This window comes from Nicotiana tomentosiformis, chromosome 1 (genome assembly GCF_000390325.3).
Source record: "Nicotiana tomentosiformis chromosome 1, ASM39032v3, whole genome shotgun sequence".
Taxonomy (NCBI): Eukaryota; Viridiplantae; Streptophyta; class Magnoliopsida; order Solanales; family Solanaceae; genus Nicotiana; species Nicotiana tomentosiformis.
In genome coordinates this window covers 149271949-149293767 of record NC_090812.1, presented here as the reverse complement: position 1 = coordinate 149293767, position 21819 = coordinate 149271949, and the positions used below count along the sequence as shown (strand labels likewise).

General features: G+C 36.6%; 2 protein-coding genes across 2 annotated transcripts; one reads left to right on the top strand and one right to left on the bottom strand.

The window, feature by feature from the left end:
• Positions 1-7389: 7389 nt before the first annotated feature.
• On the bottom strand, positions 7390-10055 carry LOC104103195 (rust resistance kinase Lr10-like). The gene is made up of 3 exons (XM_033657962.2): positions 9381-10055; positions 8816-8842; positions 7390-8727 (listed from the first exon to the last, which is right to left on the bottom strand). Exons 1-3 carry the CDS (start codon positions 10051-10053, stop codon positions 7616-7618), a joined length of 1812 nt encoding a protein of 603 aa, XP_033513853.1. The 5' UTR covers positions 10054-10055; the 3' UTR covers positions 7390-7615.
• On the top strand, positions 10055-13448 carry LOC104103194 (rust resistance kinase Lr10-like). Its single transcript, XM_009611077.4, has 4 exons — positions 10055-11369; positions 11508-11540; positions 11652-11681; positions 12171-13448. The coding sequence occupies exons 1-4, from the start codon at positions 10574-10576 to the stop codon at positions 13313-13315; spliced, it is 2004 nt and encodes a 667-aa protein (XP_009609372.1). The 5' UTR covers positions 10055-10573; the 3' UTR covers positions 13316-13448.
• The last annotated feature ends 8371 nt before the right edge of the window (positions 13449-21819 follow it).

Below are 21819 nucleotides of genomic sequence, written 5' to 3'. Positions count from 1 at the left end.
TACTCCTTCCTTGACCCTCTTTGATGTCCTACATGTTCCAAATTTGACTTGCAATCTTGTGTCTGTTGCTAAATTAACCCAATCGCTCAATTGTCGTGCAATATTTGATTCATTTTCTTGTGAATTTCAGAACAAGGTCTTGGGGAGGATGATTGTTAGTGCTAAAGAGTCTGGAGGTCTCTATTTCTTGGAGGATGGAAACAATTCAGTAAACAAAAATTCTATTTGTTTGAACTCCGTTTTAATTGAGAATAAGGTTATGCTTTGGCATTATAGGCTTGGTCATCCTAGTTTTTATTATTTAAAGCTTTTGTTACCTCAATTGTTCATGAATAAGAGTCCCATTTTTCAGTGTGAATTCTTTGAAATGGCAAAACATCAACGTTCTATTTTTTCCTCTCATAAATATCATGCCTCAAAACCATTTAAGCTTATCCATAGTGATGTTTGGGGACCATCTAGGTTTTGACAAATAGTGGAAAACGATGGTTTGTGAGTTTTATTGATGATCACACTAGGCTAAGCTGGGTTTATCTTTTAAAAGATAAAACAGAGGTAAAAAATGTGTTCGAGATTTTTTATGCTATGATTGAAACACAATTTCAAGAGAAAATCCAGATTTTAGGAGTGACAATGGTCGAGAGTTTTTTAATGAGCAATTATGAAATTTTTTATCAAAATAAAGGAATAATCCATCAAAGTTCATGCCCTGATACACCCCAACAAAATGGGGTTGACGAGAGAAAGAATAGATATTTATTGGAAGTAACTAGAGCCTTATTGTTTACTAGTAGAGCTCCACAATATTTATGGGGAGAAGCTCTTTTGACTGCCACCTATTTGATAAATAGAATGCCATCTAAAGCTCTTAGTTTTAGAATTCCCTTTAGCCTATTCAAAGAGAAAATTACTACATCTAGGTTAACTACTGATTTGCCATTAAAAGTGTTTGGGTGTAGTGCTTTTGATCATAATAGGAGCAAACTAGAACCTCGTGCAAGAAAGTGTGTTTTTATAGGCTATGCTCCAAATCAGAAAGGGTATAAGTGTTATGATCCGAATACAAAGAAGATTGTGGTTACTGTGGATATTACTTTTTTTGAATTCCAACCTTTGTTTGGCACTCATTTTCGGGGAGAGAAGTTTGTAGAAGAAGAGTTGTTTTGCAATAATGAGGGAATGGGTCAAAATAAGAAAGAACCGAGTTACCTGATAAACATGGATGAGATAAATATGAGTGATAGTGATCTAGGAAAGATAAGGAATGAAAATGCTATAGATAATAAAGGCTATGATTCTGGACCAGTAAAATCAAAGCATGATCTGATTAGCAACAAAAACGGTGAACAAACAAAGAGTTGCGCGTTTACACGAGGAGAAACCAAAATCTTGGAAAAGAGACCGAAAACTCTCAACATGGTCAGTCATCCACTCTATAATACCAAAATGAAATTCCAGGTAGTACCTCAAATGAGTTTGTTTCTATACATCTCTTGTTCCCTCAGATCTTGATCTTCCTATAGCTAAAAGAAAAGGTGTGAGAAACGTCACTAAACACCCCATGTCAAACTTTGTGTCATATAAAAAATTGTCCCCATCCTATTTAACTTTTCTTTCTCAATTAACTGTTTTGGAGATACCAAAGAATGTGGGGTTGCTTTAACTGTTCCTGAATGGAGGGAGGCAATTCTAGAGGAGATGAAAGCCCTAGAACAAAATGAAACTTGGGAAATCATGGATCTACCACGAGGAAAGAAAACAATGGGTTGCCAGTGGGTTTTCACCATCAAATTCAAGTCAGATGGGTCACTGGAAAGATATAAGGCGCGTCTTGTAGCTAAAGGGTTTACTCAAACCTATGGCATCAACTACCTTGAAACATTTGCTCCAGTAGCCAAACTGAATTCTATTAGAGTCCTCCTTACTGTCCGCTAATCTTGATTGGCCTCTTCAATAGTTAGATGTAAAGAATGCATTTCTCAATGGAAAACTTGAAGAGGAGGTCTACATGGATCCTCCACCGGGCTTTGAATACTCAATTTGTTAAAGGGTTGGGTTACTTGCAAGGACAAACATATCACACAATGTTTATTTGGCATTCACTACAAGGAAAAATAACAATCCTTAATTCCTTATAGTGTATGTTGATGACATTATACTTACGGGAGACGACTCAATTGAAATGAAGAATCTAAAGGTCCAGTTAGCATCAGAATTCGAAATCAAAGACTTGGGACCCTTGAGGTATTTTCTTGGCATGGAAGTGGCTCGATCGAAGGAGGGAATAATGGTATCTCAAAGAAAATATGTACTGGATTTGTTGAAAGAAACAGGGATGAGTGGGTGCCGACCAGCGGAAACTCTTCTTGACCCAAACATAAAGCTCGGGAATAAAGAAGGAGATCTGATTGACAAAGGTCAATATCAAAGATTGGTAGGAAAACTTATCTACCTATCGCACACTCGTCCTGATATAGCTTTTGCGGTAAGCTTAGTTAGTCAATTTATGCATTCTCCTCAAAAAGAACATCAGGAGGCTGTGTATTGAATTTTGAGGTACTTGAAAAGCTCACCGGGAAAAGGGTTGTTGTTCAAGAAAAGTGATCAAAGGAACATTGAGGCATACACAGATGCAGATTGGGCAGGGCCCTATACTGACAGAAGGTCTACTTCTGGGTATTGTACATTTATTTAGGGAAATCTTGTGACATGGAGAAGTAAGAAACAAAGTGTTGTGGCACGAAGTAGTGCTGAAGCAGAGTACAGATCTATGGCTCATGGAATCTGTGAGATGATTTGGCTTAAGAAAATCATGGAGGAACTTAGAAGACCTATAACTTTACCAATGAAGCTATACTGTGACAATAAAGCTGCCATAAGCATTGCCCACAATCCAGTGCAACATGATAGAACAAAACATATTGAGTTGGATAGGCATTTCATCAAGGAGAAGCTCGAAGAAGGAAGCATGTGCTTACCATTTGTGCCAACAGATCAGCAGACAACAGATATTTTTACTAAGGGGTTGTTTAAACCAAGATTTGAAAGTCTTGTAAGCAAGTTAGGCATGTCAGATATCTACATGCCAACTTAAGGGGGAATGTTGATTTTTAATATCTGATTATGATTACACGTGACCAAATCAAATCAGATTATTGATTTGTATTATCTGATTATTGATCATATAGGATCAAATCAGATCTGCTACGTTAGGAAAGTTTCAGATTCTTAGGGATTAGATTAGATTGGAAATTCCCCTTTGTCTGGAATCAGGGGATTATTTCCTTTTTTATTGATCTGTTTTTTCCTATATATTGTGTATTCTTTGAAAGAATAAAACATACTATTCCGATACCAAAACTAATAGAATGCATTCTTAATGTCCAATGAAAAAGGGGCCAATGATTCATCATTGCCAAAGAGATAAGAAGAAGGACATATGCCATCTTTGCAACTGGTGAAAAAGTATCACCATAATCAACGCCATACACCTTAGTATACCCCTTGGCAACCAATCTTGCTTTAAGGCGATCAACCGCTTCGTTTGGACCTACCTTAACTGTAAACACCTATCGACAACCAACTGTGGTTTTCCCTCTAGGTAAAGGGACTATCTCCCAAGTACCGTTATCATGCAAGGCACTCATCTCTTCAATCATAGCTTGACACCAACCTAGATGGGCCAGTGCTTCTTCCACAGTCTTTGGAACCTTGACAGTGGATAAGCTAGTAATAAAGGCATGATATGAAGGTGATAAACGATAATAACTTAAAAAGGTATAAGTGGGAGTTTGATTGGCAGTAGTTCTAGTACCTTTTCGGAAAGTAGTGGGGAGATCAATAACATCTGATGAGTGCTCAACCGAAGCATGAGACATTAGTAGGTTGAGAATTAGGATCATAAGCATCAAAGTGCTCAACCGAAGCGTGAGACACCCGGTGGGATTTGTGTACCTGCATTAGGATCAGAAGCATCAACTGGATTAGTAGGTTGAGAATTAGGCCGAGGGCGTCTAGAATAGACTTGGAGTGGTGGAGCTGGAGTTGGAGGCGAAAAGGTTGGAACCGGAGGAACTGTGGATATGGCCTTCTGATTTAATGAATTAAGAGAAAAATACAGGGAAGTCTAAAAAAAGGTAACATCTGCTGATATTAAGTACCTATTTTTAGAGAGATCAAAGCATTTGTATCCTTTTTGTAGACGAGAGTACCCTAAAAAGACACATTTGATAGTCTTTTGCTGAAGTTTGTCTTTTTCCGGGGTAAGGTCATGAACAAAACAAGTACAGCCAAACACACGTGGAGGAAGTGGGAACATAGGTTGGTCCGGATAAAGGATCGAGTGTGGAATCTTGTACTGCAAAACAGAGGAGGGCATACGATTAATTAAATAACAAGCAGTAATAACTGCATCACCCCAAAAACGTAAAGGAATATGATTGTGAATAAGTAATGTCCGAGCCGTTTCAATGAGATGTCTACTCTTTCGTTCTGCAACTCCATTTTGTTGTGGAGTATGTGCACAAGAAGACAAGTGTAATATACCTTGTGATGACATGAAAGAAGAAAGAGAAGAAGAGAAGTATTCTCGGGCATTATCACTGATTAATTTCTTTATGGAAACACCAAATTGATTGCGAATCTCAGTACAAAAGTTCTGAAAAATAGAGAACAATTCAGATCCGTTTTTCATTAAAAATAACCAGGTGCACTGAGAATAGTCATCAATAAATGTAACAAAATAATGAAATCCTAGTGAAGAACTGACACGTCTTGGACCCCATATGTCCGAGTGAACAACTTCAAACATAGAGGAAGACCTATTATTGACACGCTTTGGGAAAGAAGCACGAGTGTGTTTCCCAAGCTGACACGACTCACATTCTAACAAAGCTCAACTAGATAGATTGGGGACCATCTTCTGTAGCTTTGAAAGACTTGGATGTCCCAAGTGACTATGAAACAAATCAGAGGTAATAGCGGAAGTGAAGGCAATTGGTGGTTTTGGAATGGATAGTTCGTACAGACCGTGTGACTCATGTCCTCTTCCAATCACCTATCCCGTACTCCGGTCCTGCACAAAAATAGAATCCTCAGAGAAGATTACAAGACACTTGAGGTTCTTCGTTAATTTACTAATGGAAATAAGATCATACGGACATTCAGGTGCAAAAAGAACTGAAGTTAAAGTTAAGGAAGGTAGAGGGTGAGTTGCACCTATTCTTTTGATAGTAGTCTTTGATCCATTAGCTAAGGTAATAGTAGAAGAGACAGGTGGAGAATTAAGGACAAAGAGAAAAGTTTTGTTACCAGATATATGATCAGTAGCACCAGAGTCAAGAATCCATGGTCCAGGAAAGGAAGACTGCACATAGGCAAAAGAGTTACCAGGTTGCACTGTGGAAGCTGTAGATGAGGTAGATGACTGTTGCTTTGATGCCTGGTATTGAAGGTAATCATTATAATCTGCTCCAGTCAAAGTGATAGAGTGAGATGATCTATCCTTGGCATCTGTGTAGGTAGAATACCATCTCCACTGTGAGCCACATTGATTGAATGTCGAGGATGATCATTGTTACGTGGAGGCTTACCATGAAGCGCCCAACAAACATCTCGTGTATGTCCTCCCCTCCCTTATCACAGTATGTGCAATGTTTAGAGTAGTACTCCGAAGCAGGGCACTGCTATTCGTTAAAAAACTCCACAGCAGCCACAACAAACACAATGGTAGCTGCTTGATGTAAGAACTCATCTAGTTTAGGTTGAAGATGAGAATTCCCTGGGAGATCAACAGTGTTCGGTCTTGAATTTCCCTTCTGCGGAAAAATCAAAACAGGTATGATTACTAATTTCTGAAACCAATTCACAGATTAAGGTTTTGAGTTGAATATGAATAGAAAGTAAGAAAATCAGTCCTAATATCATGGATGTTGAGAAGATGAAAATGCTAGGAAAAGAAAAATAAATGATGATCACCATCTTGTTTCTTCCCGGCTATGGTACAAAAGTGCCTTCGTTTGTTTCATTTGATGTCACAGTACATCTCTAAGCTAATATTGGCAGAATGTAACATAACAGTTAGAAGTGTATAGAGCTCATGGCACATCATATAAATACTCTACATTAACTGGAAGAAGAGGAAAGTGTACCTACTTCCTCTGGGTCCAGTGAATACAAAGGTATTAGCTGTGTTATGTGTGGCATGTGCATGGAGCATGGGCGTGCAACATGTGCAGTGCATGCACAAGACATGTGCGCAGCATGAGTGTCAGGGCTTGTCCGCTTGATGCCAATGAACGGGCAATCAAGCGCCAAGGCAGGCAGTTGGCATAACCATGCTCAGTACATGGGGCAGTTGGGCGGCTGAAGGCAAATGCTATCTTGAAGGATTGTTGGCAATGTCTGATTGTAGTTATTTATTCATAGTGTTATATTTTTTCTTCATATGCGCCTTTTAAAGCATGAATGCTTTATGCTTCAAGCCCCAATAGATCTTGGTGTTTTTGTCTGTTTTTGCCTTTGACATTTCTTTCATATATGTTGTCTTAGTTTCTGATTTCTTGCAGTATGCTGGCCAATAATTAAATAGTACTCCCTCCTTTGACTCGGCATGGAGTTCAATATTTTTTTTTTTTTGAAACTTGTTATCTTAAAAGCTTAAGGGGTAAAAGCTTTGTAGGGCTATGACATTTGTGTGGTTATAAAAGCTTCTCATTAAGGATAAAATGGATAAAATGAAGAGTTTAAAGTTGAATTATTTCCAATTGTAGAAATGTGTTATTCTTTTTGGAACGGACTAATAAGGAAAATGTCATCTAAATTGAAACAGATGGAGTATATGCCTTTGTTATGATACCAATAGCTCAATTGCTAGAATTAACTCTTTCAAGAATCAGACTCCTATAACATAGCAGAACATTTTAGTTGCTCAAAGTAAATGATTGATTAGGGTACATACCAGTCGTGCCAATTTAGGTTCCTCTATTTCTTTGAAATCTATGAATTGTATCTGATACTTTCTGCACATGTTTTGTTTTTATGATCAGTGCTTTCTGCACATAAACTATAAGGTCATTGTGTTTCTGTGTCATGATATGTGCCATTACTGAGATTTTGTACTCCTCCTGCAAATTAATAGTGGGTGTTTTCTTCTGACATGACTGAATGCGGTAAGTTTTCAGCTGAATATATTCTTAGTGTTGCATTAGTTATGCAGAGGTCATTTTTTCTTATGTGGCCAATCAATCATTGTATTTGTTATGGATTTAATACTTGTATTGTTTTGCTAATGTGACCAGCCTAATGACACCATTGTGTTAGTTTATGACGGGTTTCATGCAAAAATTATTTTACTAATGTAGCCAATCAGATTATCCCTTAGGGTAATGCACCTGTAATAACTTTTGAGAGAGTGTTAAGTTGAGAATCATTTATTAGAATAGTTAACATTACAGGGAAAACCAAACTAGACAGTCACAAATTGTGACTCACAATAAAATATCTTGCACATGTAAAAGAGTTGAGATATAGCAGCTAAAAGACTCAACAGATATCTAATCAAATTACTGAAATTCAATACTGAATCTGACATCAGAACTTTATATGCGGCTCCCATTCATTCTAGTTCTGATATTTCACTCAACTCTTCCCTAGAAGGGCATGCAATCACTCCAGCTCCTAGGTGGTTCGTGTATCTTGCTGTAAAAGGAGGAGGAATAGTTAGATTGCTCCCATTTCCTTCTAGCATTTGTGTAACAATTTTGATGGAAGGTCGATCAGTTGCGTTCCATTGGATGCACCAAAGTCCTATAATAGCCAATTTCCTTGCAATTATGATATCATCATCTTCCTCTATCCTGATTTTCAACTCTTCTCCTTCATTCAGCCGTTGATGAATCCACTCAGAAAAGTTCACTTGGCTATTACTGGCCTTTGCGTCAAAATTCTTCCTCCCTCCAACCATTTCAAGTAGCAGCATACCAAAGCTATAGACATCAGATTTATGAGACGCTTTTCCAAAATTGCTGGATAATACCTCTGGTGCAATATAACCCATGGTTCCTCTAGCTTCAGTCATGGTTACAACACTTTTCTCTTTAGAGCATAACTTGGCAAGACCAAAATCAGAGATCTTTGGGTTCAAGTTATGGTCTAACAGAATATTTTGGGGTTTGATATCGAAATGAAGGATTTGTTGGTCACATCCTTGATGAAGATATTCCAGTCCTTTCGCTATACCCATAGCGATATCGTGAAGCTTCTTCCAATTAAGGTTAATGTGATCTTTGGATCTTGCTGGAAAAATGAGTTTGTCAAGCGACTGATTTGGCAAATATTCATACACGAGAGCGTTTCTGAATCCATCAGCGCAATAGCCAACTAGGCGAATCACATTGAAGTGGTGGATTTTCCCCATTGCTGCAACTTCATTAATAAATTCTTCCCCATTTCCTATGGAGTCATTTAGCACTTTGACAGCAACATGAATTTCATTAGAAAGTGTTCCTTTATAAACAACCCCGTAAGCTCCCTCTCCCAATCGTTCGTGAAACATATTTGTTATCTTTTTAATCTCTGCATAAGTATATCTAGTGGGCCTGAGAGCTCTGTAGTCTTCCAGAAACTTCTCAACTCTAGCTTGATTCTCTCTTTCAATTTTGCTTGAGCTATAAAACTCATGGAGTGCCAACATAATAATTCCCAAAAGAAGAAATCCTAATACTCCACCTGGAAGATATCAACTCAGACATTATACAAAAGGTAAATGAATAAGGGAAATTCAAAATATGAGAACTGAAAGGCAAGAAGCACCAACCTGCAATCAATGGTTCCGTAAATCCGCCTGTCAGAATTACATTAAAAATCTTATTATGGCAAAAAGAGAAGCACTTACATTATTAAAAAAAAAAAGAAAAAAAAAAAGAGAAGCACTTAATCATCAAATTTCAGAAAATTCTTATTACAGTATCAAACATGTCTTTACTAAGAGAGTGGTTTTTAATTTTTACTTACGTAAAATAATTTTTTCTGTTTCGAACTTGTAATGGTTTGGTTATTTAAGTTTTAGTTACTATATCAAATATGCATTCCATTGTTATGTTCTAGAATTTGGTTTAGGCCAAATTAAGGATATATTTCATATCCAGATATAGGTTCTTTACTTTTTGGTTAATTGCTTGTATACGGGGTTTTCCCCCATCATTTGTATAATTATTTACCTTATTAAAAAATGATATCACATCCAAATCCATTACCATATTCAAGAACCAGATGGATTTGGAAAGATTGTAAATAAAATGTTTTAGTTATGATACATTCACTTTTGATATTATTATTTTATCAATTCTGCAATCAAAAGAGATCTTTGAATGAGTTAATACCTTTTGTAGTCGATGGTCTGTCGAAACACTTAGTTCCTAGTTGGTTGCTATAGTTCTTGAAACCACAATCCATTCCAAGACCTTCACAGTCGCCACACTTTGGATTTAACCAACTCATCCGGAGGGGATAATAACTTAGATCACAGGGAACAGATGAAATTTCCGCAATCTTTTTATAATGTGAACTACCAAGGTAGTCTTTCAAAGGTTCTAAATTGCTGAGAGCAATTAATCCAGGGTCAGAGGTAGCAGAGCAATCCTGTGAGCCAAAGTCACTATTTGAGATACCAGAAGGACTAAAAATGGAGAAGTTACAAAGAAGAGGCTCATCATTAAAGAGGAAAGGAGATGCTGAAAAGTTAAAATACAATAGGTTCAGAATACAACTTGTCGGACAATAAAGCGTAATCTCCTGAGACGCATAATCAATATCCTCAACTATTAGTATAAGTGAATTGGGAAGGGTACTAAGTATGGTCTTATTGTTGGTACAAGATAGCTCAAAGCCAGGATATCCACAATGTTGGGGCTGATGTTGAAGCCTGAAGGGGAAACGAATGCTAGGGCCATCACTATTGCACCTAGACTCTTTGCAATCATTTGCTCCTTCACCAAACATAGCAAAGGATACCATGGCTATGAGAAATAAGTGCAAGATTAAAAAGAGGGCCATCTCGACTGAAAGACCTTGTAAGATGAAACTTGCAGTTGAGGTTGAAGTGCTAGGGACAACGATAGAAATTTTGCAAGTGCAGATTAAAGATTAGCATTAATCTGTCTACAGTGGATAATTTTTTTAGAAAATGTAAGAGAATTATTTACATTTATAACATATGAGGGAGTAGTGGTCAAGGAAGGTGTCCTTCTCTAGTGGAAATTTTACTAATATGTGTGGTACCCTTCCTCAGCATAAGTTTTAGACTGAGGTGATTCTCTGTTTGATCTGTCTACTCTCTACACTTCAAAATATTAAGAGAAGACTTACTGACTTGTCTTTCTTTGTGAAGACTTGGACTTAGTCTTTTATTCAATAACTTGGTTTTTCTTAATATTAAGAGAAGTGGTTTACTGCAGCACAATAGGGGGAGGGAGGATGAAATATATTTGATATAATTCACTCAAACATTTAGTGTTTGGCACCAGTACTAAAAAGAGTAAAACCCACAAAAACACACGCACAACTAACCATAATAATGTCTGGAAGAACCAGGTTTCTTACATTTCTTACCATCCTCATCTTCTGTGAAGCCCCATTTGCTGAACAGAACCAGCAGTGTGTCCCTTCTAGTTGTGGGCATATTCAGAACATCAGCTACCCTTTTCGATTGAAAACTGACCCAAAGCACTGTGGCGATGAAAAGTATGAACTTAGCTGTGAAGAGAATCGCGCAAAATTATATGGGTATGCGTCGGGCTTTGGATCGATGAATTACTACGTGCAAGCCATTAATTATGATAACTCCACAATCCGCATTGTGGATTCTGATATAAGAGAAGATCTTTGCTCTCTTCCTCAGCAGCAGTATTATGGGGATTCCAGTATACCCTCTATTTTTGAGACTTATAAGCGCAGTAATGGTATTCTGCTGGCAAAACCAATCACTATATTCAGCTGTCCATTTGCCATAAATTATCCAGGCATTGTAGAAATCACTAATTGTCTCAACAGGAGTTATGCTTCCAATACTTCTTTTGAATTATTAAAGGGACACACATATGCAACCATGGCCAAATTGTTGCCATCTGATTTGAGAGTAGGGTGTACTATAGACCTCATGTTAATGACTTCATGGCATACTGAGGATGCACGTATTTCCATTTTGGATTTACATAATGCTTTGGCATATGGGTTCGAACTTTCATGGTTTCCTGTTTACTGTAGCAAGTGCCAATATTTATTTGGCTGCGAAGGTGAAAATTCAAGGGATGTTCGCTGTCTGGATTTGAACTGCAAAGCTTACAATTTTAGATTCTTCAAAACCTTTTGTGGTAAGAACATTACCAATGTCATGCGAGAATTTAACACTTTTAGCAAATTTTCTGTGTAAGTTTGAAAGATCTCGCTCATTCATACTTTTTTCTTTTTTTTTTGGCTCTGGAATTTCTCTTTGGATGACCACAATCAAGTTGCTCAAAGACATGTTCTCCGCGTTCTTGAAAGTAAGCACTCGTTCTATTGTCAATTCTGGTTGTATACATGCTAGGATTGTATTAACGGTAAATAGTTGCAAGTGAGATTAATTGTGTTATTAATTGTTGGTGTTCTTGCAGGAATTATCCCATGGATACTTCCCATATTTGGTAAGCCAATTCTGTTGTCTTTAAAATTCATCGATTTGTTAGGAAGAGAAGAACTGAACTAAGACTACTGGATGCAGAGTAAAATTCTTAGTTGATTTAATATGGATGGTATAATAAAAATATAAAAGTAATAGTTTATTAGTATGATAAAGAAAGCACCATATCAAGTTTAAAATTTGAATAGCAAATTGTGTAAGCGGTACAGAATTATGAAATGATGTTAAACAGTTTTTAAAGTAGAAAGAATGTCATATAAATTGGAAATGAGATAGAGAACTTGGGACAATTGTGCTTTTCGTCTCTCAACTATTCATCCACTATCGTGTACTTACGAAATATGGTGACTACTGCTACTTTCGGAATCATTTTAGTTTGGAAATGACGGACTAAAAGTATTAAAATAGCTTCCTCATGATATACCTTCGCGGTTGCATTTTAATTTAACCATTCACAATCTTTTCTTGCTTACTTTATGATGGTTGCGCACAGGACTTAGCGTTGTGGCAAGAATCATAATATTCCCATGCATATTTGTGTTTCTATTGATTGAATTACGAAGAAGGCATTTGTCGATTTTTGATGCAATTGAAAGTTTCCTGCATAGTGAGAACAATTTCATGCCCATTCGATACCCCTACTCCAACATAAGGAAGATGACTAGGAATTTGAAGGAGAAACTAGGCCAAGGAGGTTATGGTTCAGTATATAAAGGCAAGCTCCGAAGTGGTCCTGATGTAGCAGTGAAGATCTTGAGCAAGCCTAAAGCTGATGGGCAAGACTTCATCAATGAGGTTGCCACAATCGGGAGGATTCATCATGTTAATGTAGTACAACTTATTGGCTATTGTGCTGAGAGATCTAAACGTGCCCTTGTATATGACTTCATGCCTAATGGATCACTTGACAAGTACATCACACCCCAAGTAGAAGGAACTCTACTAAGCTGGCAAAGAAAGTCTGAAATTGCTCTTGGAGTTGCTCGAGGTATTGAATATTTGCATCGAGGTTGTGACATACAAATTCTACATTTTGACATCAAGCCGCACAACATACTTTTGGATGAGAATTTCGTTCCAAAAATTTCTGACTTTGGTCTTGCCAAATTATACCCAACGGATAACAGCATTGTTACTCTAACAGCAGCAAGGGGAACAATTGGATATGTAGCTCCAGAATTGATCAACAGAAGCATTGGTCCTGTATCTTATAAGGCAGATGTTTATAGCTTTGGAATGCTGCTAATTGAGATGGCAGGCATGAAAAGAAACTCGGCAGCAAGAGAGGATATGTCAAGCCAGTATTTCCCACATTGGATCTATGATCAATTCGACAAGGAAAAAGAAATTGAAGTACTAGACGAGACGCATGATGATGAAAAGAAGATTATAAAGAAGCTAACTTTAGTTGCCTTGTGGTGCATACAAATGAATCCACTCTATCGTCCCTCAATGACTAAAGTAGTGGAAATGATTGAAGGCGAATTACAGGCTTTGCAAACGCCTCCTAGGCCTTCTGAATCACTGCAACCATCTCCGTTGGAATTCAATCTGAGTTCTTCAATAGGTTCAACTGAGTCTATGATATTGCTTGAGAATTGTTCAGATTCTGCAAAAGTAGATGTAATTATTGGTTGACATGTGAGTACCACAAACTGTAACTTCACATTATGTAATACTTGTGCTCTATCTTTATGTAACTTTCTATTTTTGTCTTTTATGCCTTTATGTGTAATGAACATGGTTTTTGCAAATTAGAGTAATGGCAGTTGTAAAAGAAAGTGTGGCTTTCACTACTTATTGTTCAGTCTCCCCATATTGTCTCTTACTATGAAAGGATGTACCAGAATTATCTTTTCAGAAATGTGCAAATAGCAGGGTGATTGACAGGAATGGCCCAAGGGGCTGGTCTTTAAATATTGTTTCCCTTTTTGAATGTATTTACAAACAAATCTCCAGTAGCTCTTTAGGGATTTCTCTACTGATCTTTTGAGTTTATGCTATATTTACTTTACCTCTACCCGGTTGGTATGATTTTGTAATTATTCGTTCACTAAACTCTACCAGATTGGCGTAACTTTGTATTATTTTGCAGTCGACCTATTTGTTAAATTATTCATCAAAGTCTATCCGATAGGCATAATTTTTATGTGCAACCACCCCAAATCTGCTTGAAATGATCTCAAATTTAAAACAAAGCCTTCAAATATTAGCATAAACGATCCTCAGTAACAAATTTAGTCAAATAACTCCAAATCAAGAAGACTCACTTTGTCTTCTTAAATATTTTCAAAGGACCAACAATGTAGTTTTTAAAATTTTAAAGTAAATCACTAAATTAGTGGTTAAAGTAAAAGTTTAAGTATGAATAATCAACATTCAAATGATTTTAACAATAATTAATCATTAACTTCAAATTTTCACCTCCAAAATTAAAGATTTACGGTGTTCTTAGCGAAGAAGAAGAGACGGAGAAGAAGGAGCTAAAGGGGCAAATATATCATTTGGTACTATGGCTGTCCAACAGGACGGGATGGGACGGGACAGGACAGAATTAACGGGACGGGACGACATTTAGCCGGGACGGGACGGGACAAACGGGACGAAACGGTAGTCCCATCTAGTCCCGCTAACAAACGGGACGAGACGGGTTCGCGGGCCTTAAGTGCCGTTTTAAAAAAAAATTATTTAAGCATTGAGTTTGGAAACCGCTATTCTTTTGACAATGACTAAGTTTTTAAAGTTTGCAACAACTAGTTTTTTGAGTTATTTAATAAACTTAAAAATTAAACGAAAATTAGGAAACTAAGTAAAGAATTATAAAATATTAAAACAAAAGACTTATAATGAAATATTCTAGTAATTATAAATTTATAATAGAGTTATAATTTATTTAATATAATTTCAAGTCATTAAGTAACTAAGTAAGAGTGTAAGACAATTCATAAAAACAATTCAACGCTTAGAGCCTTTTATTTTATTAATAGAACTTTCAAATCTCACATACAAATATAATTCTTTTGAAGAGCACCTAATCTACGCAGCCACCTTCTAGGAAGGGTTCTGTTTGAACTAGGCCTCTTAGTAGCCAATTACAAATTATCATACTAATATTTGTAAGCTCCTATATAACTTCGTTGTAAGTTGTAACTTATCTATAATTTCTCTCGGACATTGTTCTAGAATTGGCAATGTTGATTGATGTTCCATGAGTTCCATGCCGTCATAGCTCCCGGTGCTAAGTATCCCATTGTATTCTTCTTCTTCCCTAGTTTCACCACTTGTTGTTTCCATAGATTTTTTTTTATCAAACATTGATCTAACATAAGAATATATGTTAGCTTGGCAGTCTTCGAGAGATGGTTGTTCATTTTCTAGAATTGCTAAATTCTCATAAATTTTACGAACAAGTCCATTTGCACCTCTTAATTTTAAAGATGGGTTAAGTATAGTAGAAACTAAATAAACTTGGGGAATAGGAAAAAAATACTTTTTAAATTTTGCAATCATTTCATTAATGGCCGGTGCATAAGTTGGATTAATTTTGCAATCATTTCATTAAGCTAGTTGTTGCAGTTGTGTTAGCACTTAGCAGAAGCATTATCTAAGGTGATAGTTAAAACTTTATCAATGAATCCATAAAAATCAATAATTTGTAGAACAATAGTTGCAATATATGCTCCATTGTGTTTTGAATCAACAAATTTATAACCAATAATACGTTTTTGCATGTTCTAGTGATGATCAACCCAATGACATATAACAGTTAAATAATCACAACCGTTAGGACTACGACCCATATCAGATGTGATAGACACTTTACAATCTAAGTGAAACATTACACAACGAATATATTGAAGATATTTGGTTTGAAATTTAAAAACATCGTTTCTAACCGTGGTCTTAGGAAAACCTTGAAAACCAGGATTATAAGTTTCTTGTATATAATGCATAAAAAAATAGGACGCGGGACAGGCGGGACGGGACGGGACAGGCGGGACGAAACGGGACGGGACAAACGGAACGAAATGGCCATCCCGTCCCATCCCGTGTCCCGTTTAACATGGGCCCATCCCGTTTAGAATTAAGTGGGACGAGACGGGACGGGACGGGACGCGGGACGGGTCTCGTCCCGTTGGACAGCCTTATTTGGCACACAAAGAAAAGATGAGTATTTATTAAAAACTTTAGTTACATAGATATTCAGCTAAAATCAGTCTCATTGGAGGACAACCACATAATTTTTCTAAATAGAAGTTGGCTAAGACAGGGTCAAGCAGAAAGTTTTACATACTTCATTTTATTTCTGCTTTCTGCTCTCTCTCTCTCTATATAAAATAGAGCTACATCACAAATTCTAACTAAAAGAAATAAAATGCTTGATGGATGAAACATGTTGGCTGACGTGGTTAATTAGGATAAAGGGGTGAGAGTGCATGCTTTAAATAAGTTTACTTAGTTAATTATCATTTATGCATAAATAGTTAATAAATGCTTATTTATTAATTCAGTAAATTATTCAAATATAATTAATTATTAGTATATAATTATTGAATTTTCAGATAAACAAAGAACATTAATCTTGTGAAGGATTAATGTGATTGTCTGTATGTGTCATAAGATATAAGCCAATATGATCCGTCCCCAGTGCCGGCTCTAATATTGTACTAGTTAATAAGGCAAGCCTTAGGCCCCCAAATTTGGGAGCCCCAATTTTTTTTATAGATATAATAGGTTTATAAGTATTTAAAAAATTAATATTTAATATCTTTTTTTCATATAAAAGGAGATTTTTTCTTGCTATGTAAATACAATAACTGTTTGGCTTACTTAAAAATGGATAGTATGAATATTTAACATGTGAATTGAAATTGATTTGCTAAGGGAAATAGTATAAGTTAAAGATAGTACTCTAATCGACATACTCAATTAAATAAAAAGACTTTTTTTTTCTTCCAAATGCTTATAATGCTTATAGATTACTATTAACATTTCCCATAACATTTGCCCGAGCGAAATTGGTTTTTCAAAATTAACATTATTGATCTTAGCTAAGATCAATAATGTCCCAAGAGAGATTAAATGGGTTGCTATATTAGTTGAAAAGAAATTATTTAAAAAATTTATTATAAATATATTATTAACAACTTAGCATCTCAAAAATCTAGAAGAATAGGCTTCAAATAGTTTTTTTTTTTTTTTTTAAATTTAGGCCTCACGTTAAACTTTGGCTTTAGGCCACATATGTGCTTGAGCCGCCCCTTTCCGTCCCTAGTCTATTATAGTTTTTGACGAATTTGATCTTTAATACGTAAAACATTTGTGACAGATTAAGAAATTATCTTTTATCTCTATTTGTGATGGACCTTTCTTCACAAACTAGTCAATAATTTTGTGGCTCGATTATTTATTCGTCACAAGAATTTGTGACGTTCGAAATTGTGAAACCTAATAATCCATCACAAATCAGTCACACTTAACTTTTTCTTGTCTTGCATTAATGAGTTCAAGAATGTTGTGGTAATGGAGATGAGGTAGACTAGACAGTGAATCTAAAATTGACAAAGAAGGTGATAGAAAATTCCATATACCGTGTTGAATATTCTAATATTAGGACTTTTTTTCTTCACATTATTGTTTCAATCTATCTGTCCTCTTTCGTTTAGTGTCATGAATTTTCTTTCTCCAAAATTTTGCAGGAAAGCAAAGGTAGAAGGAGACTTGGACTTAGTGAGCCCATGGTCGGAAAAATTACCATTGCTTGTCTAGAAGATAGACTAGACAGTGAGTCCAAGCAAAGAAGGAGATTATTCAAATTAGATGATCCCTTACGTTTGACGTTTGAGAGTAAGTATAGTTGTGGGGACATTATTTCAGTTTTACTCCAAAATTTGCAGGAAAGAAAAAGGTTGGTGAAGATAAAATTTCGGTGAACCAATGTTTGAGTATTCTTTAGGTGTCAACTTCAACTTTCAGCTCTTGTTTTGTGTCTTTGGAAATTTTACCATTGCTTAGTCAAGGAAATAGACTAGATAGTTGCAATGAGTCCAAGCAAAGAGTTGTTAGGGTTCACCCTGAATTCTATCATAATTTTTTTTTTTTTTTTTGTAAAGAAAAATGATTTTCTTGGTGGAAAATAGTTCTTAGTGGAAAAGGACTCTTCCATATTTAGCTAATTTTTTTTTCTTTGAGGAGAAATTTTGCATTTTCATAAATTGAGGCTTCCTTCTTACTTAATTATAAATAACAGTATCCACAACGTAGTCAGTAAAAGAGTCTCTCAATAAAATGTAACGACCCGATCGGTCGTTTTGGGCATTTACGCTCTTTTCTACTATTTGAAGTCTTGAATAGCTTCATATGATATATTATGACGTGTGAATCGTCGGTTTTGGCTTTTCAGGTGTTTCACAATTAGTTCGGAAGAATGAATTACATGTTTGAAGCTTTAAGCTGGAAGAGTTGACCAAGTTTGACTTTTTAGTATTTTATCCCGGAACTAAGTTTTGATGGTTCCGTTAGGCTCGGATGGTGATTTTGGACTTGGGCGTATGCTCAGGATTTCATTTGGATATTTCTAGAAGATTTCGACACCAATTGGCGAAAGTTGGAAACTTGAAGGTTTGGAATGTTCATAAGTTTGACCGGAAGTTGACTTTGATGATATTGAGTTTGGATTGTGGTTCCGAATATTTCAGTAGTTTCGTTATGTCATTTATGATTTGTACGCAAAATTGAGTTCATTCCGAGTTGAATTGATATGGTTCAGCACGAGGTTTGAAAATCGAAAGGTTTAAAAATTTCTAAGTTTGAATTGGGGTACGATTCGTCTTTTCGATGTTGTTATATATGATTTGAGGCCGCGAGTAGGTCCGTAATATGTTATGAGACTTGTTGGTATGTTCAGACGGGGTCCCGAGGGGCTCGAGTGAGTTTTGGGGTGGTTTTGGACCATTTCTAGGCCATTTTAATTGCTAATTTTTGGCTACAGAGGTGTGCATCGCGATCGCGGACATTTGTTCGCGTTCGCGAAGAGCAAACAACAGTTTGGAGCCTTGTGAATCGCGATCGCGGAAGCCTTTTCGCGACCGCGTAGAAGGAAATCTCTGCTGCATAGGGCTGACTTTGAAAGCTTATATCTTGCAATCTATAAGGAATTTGAAGATGATCCAAAAATGCAAGTTATATTCCTTGATATCTAGTTTTCAGAAAGTTATACCATTTTTTATTTGGAGTTTTGTACAAAAAGTTATGATTATTATACTAGAGGCTGTCTGAAAGAGTTAGGCAGTTTGTTCTTTGCGACCACGATTGATTTTCCGCGATCGCGGAGGGCAATTTTGAGCTGGAAAATTTTATGATTCACGATCGTGAAGCATTATCCGTGACCGCGAAGGGTAATTACCTGGGCATAAGCTATATTTCGGGGGGTTTTGGCCATTTTAACATATTTAAGTCTTTGGAACTCGGATCGAAGCAATGTTTGAGGCGATTTTTACCATATGGATTGGGGGTAAGTGATTCTAAATCGGTTTTGGTTAAGTTACATAAATATATTGTTGTTTTTATCATTAAATTAGTGTTTTGGGTTGAAAATGATAGAAAAGTTTATAGATTTTAATTGAGGATTTGAAGGCCGAGTTGTGGTCGATTTTGAGTAATTTTGGTATGGTTGGACTCGTAGTTGAATGGGGATTCAGATTTTATAAATTTTGTTGGATTCCGAGTCATGGGCCCTAACGTTGACTTTTGTTGACTTTTCGAGCGGATTTGGGAATTTTTATAAATTGTTAAATTTCAAGCATTGGAGTATATGTTGATTAATTTGCACGTTGTTTGGCTAGTTTTGAATCGTTTGGCTTGGAATTGAGGATATAGGAAGGCCTTCAGAGGTTGATACGCGCAGAATGAAATTTTTGGAGTATTTTTTAGCTTGCTCGGCAGCGGATTCGGCTTGTTCGAGGTAAGTAGCACTTCTAAACTTGGTTCTGAGGGTATGAATCCCTGAATTTCGTGTTATATGAATTGTTTGGAGGTGACACACATGCTAGGTGATCGGCGTGTGGGCGTGCACCATAGAAATTGTGACTTAATTGATTTCGTTGAGTTGCATGATCAAACAATCATGTCATTACCCACATATCCTCCACGTGTTAGAGGAAATTGAGCTCAGACTCATGTTAAATAACATGTTTAGGCTACGTGCCGATATTTTTAGGACCCACAAAGGTCTTATTGCTATTGAATTACTTGTTTAAATTTGAAATTTTGTACTCAGTCATATCTATCATTTGCATACCATATCTCAGCCTCTGTTGTCATTTATTGATGCATCATATCATCATGTCGGGTTGATTTTCATGTCATTGAGAGCCCGGGAGACTGGAAATTTTGAGTGATGTTTATGGGATCGGGCTGCACGCCGCATCATATGTTATTTATTTATGCCTGGATCTGGCTATTATAGCGCTTGGGCGGAAGGACACCCTCCGGAGTCTACACCCCCCCCACAATGAGCGCGGTTGATTTTATATTGAGGGATGGATCTTTCCTGGGCATGGATCTTGCCCGAATCATTTTATATTGAGGGATGGATCTTCCTTGGGCATGGATCTTTCCCGAATCATTTATGTTGAGGGATGGATCTTCCCTGGGCATGGATCTTGCCCGAATCATTTATGGATCTTGCCCGAATCATTTATGTTGAGGGATGGGTCTTCCCTGGGCATGGATCTTGCCCGAATCATTTTATATTGAGGGATGGATCTTCCCTGGGCATGGATCTTGACCGAATCATTTATATTGAGGGATGGATTTTCCCTGGAATGGATCTTGCCCAATTATCTATATTGAGGGATGGATCTTCCATGGGCTGGATTGGCCTTACACAGTAGTGAGCGACTGACTGTCAGTTGATATTATATTTGGGATGGATCTTCCCTGGGCTGGATTGACCATATACAGTACTGAGTGATTGAGTATTTTGAGAGTGTGAGTACACGAGGTTTCCACTTAGGTGCATCACATACAACATATACATTGGCATGTAAATATAGAGATATCACATTCCTCATATCATTCATAATTGATCTATTTTACTTGTACTAGTTTAACTGTTAAATTTGAAAGCATGCCTACATTTCTAAACTATTATTTCTATACTGGATTGTACCTGTTGAGCTCGTCACTACTTTCAGCCCAAAGGTTAGTCTTGTTACTTATTGAGTACATTGGGTCAGTTGTACTCATACTACACTTCTGTACCTTGCATGCAGAATTTTGATGCTGATGTAGCTGCGTACGACGAGAGCTGGATCTGAAGATGTATCTGCGTTCCAGTCATTGCTGCCTCGTGTTCATGGTAGCTTTAGAATTTTTAATCTATTCATGTATACTTCAGACATATGACATATTTTTATTTCACACCAGCTTTGTAAATTCTAATCTTAGAAGCTCATGATTTGTACTATCAGTCCTTGCGTAACGACTCAATCAGTCGTTTTGAGAGTTGTAGCCCCGTTCCCCCATTTACTGCTCATTCTGTAGTTTATAGCTGTTATGTAACTTGCCGGGGTAGTCAGTTCGGGTTTGGTGAGATTTCGGAATGAATTGAGACACTTAGTCTCAATGATAAAAACTTAAGTTGAAAATTATTGACTAGATTTTGACTTATATGTAAACGACACCAGAATAGAGTTTTGATGATTCCAACAGCTCCGTATGTTAATTTTGGACTTAGGAGCATGTCCGGAAAATTATTTGGAGGTTCGTAGTTAAATTAGGCTTAAAATGGCTAAAATAGAAATTTAAGCTTGGAAGTTTGACCGGGGAGTTGACTTTTTTTATATCGGGGTTGTATCCAGTTTTGAAAGTTTTCATAGGTCTATTATGTCATTTATGACTTGTGTACAAAATTTGAGGTCAATCGGACTTGATTTGATAGGTTTCGGCATCGAATGTAGAAGTTGGAATTTCTAAGTTTCATTAAGCTTGAATTGGAGCATGATTCGTGGTTTTGCATTATTTGATGTGATTTGAGGTTTTGACTAAGTTCGTATGATGTTTTAAGACTTGTTGGTGTATTTGGTTGAGGTCCCGGGGGCCTCGTATGCGTTTCAGATGGTTAACAAATCAAATTTGGA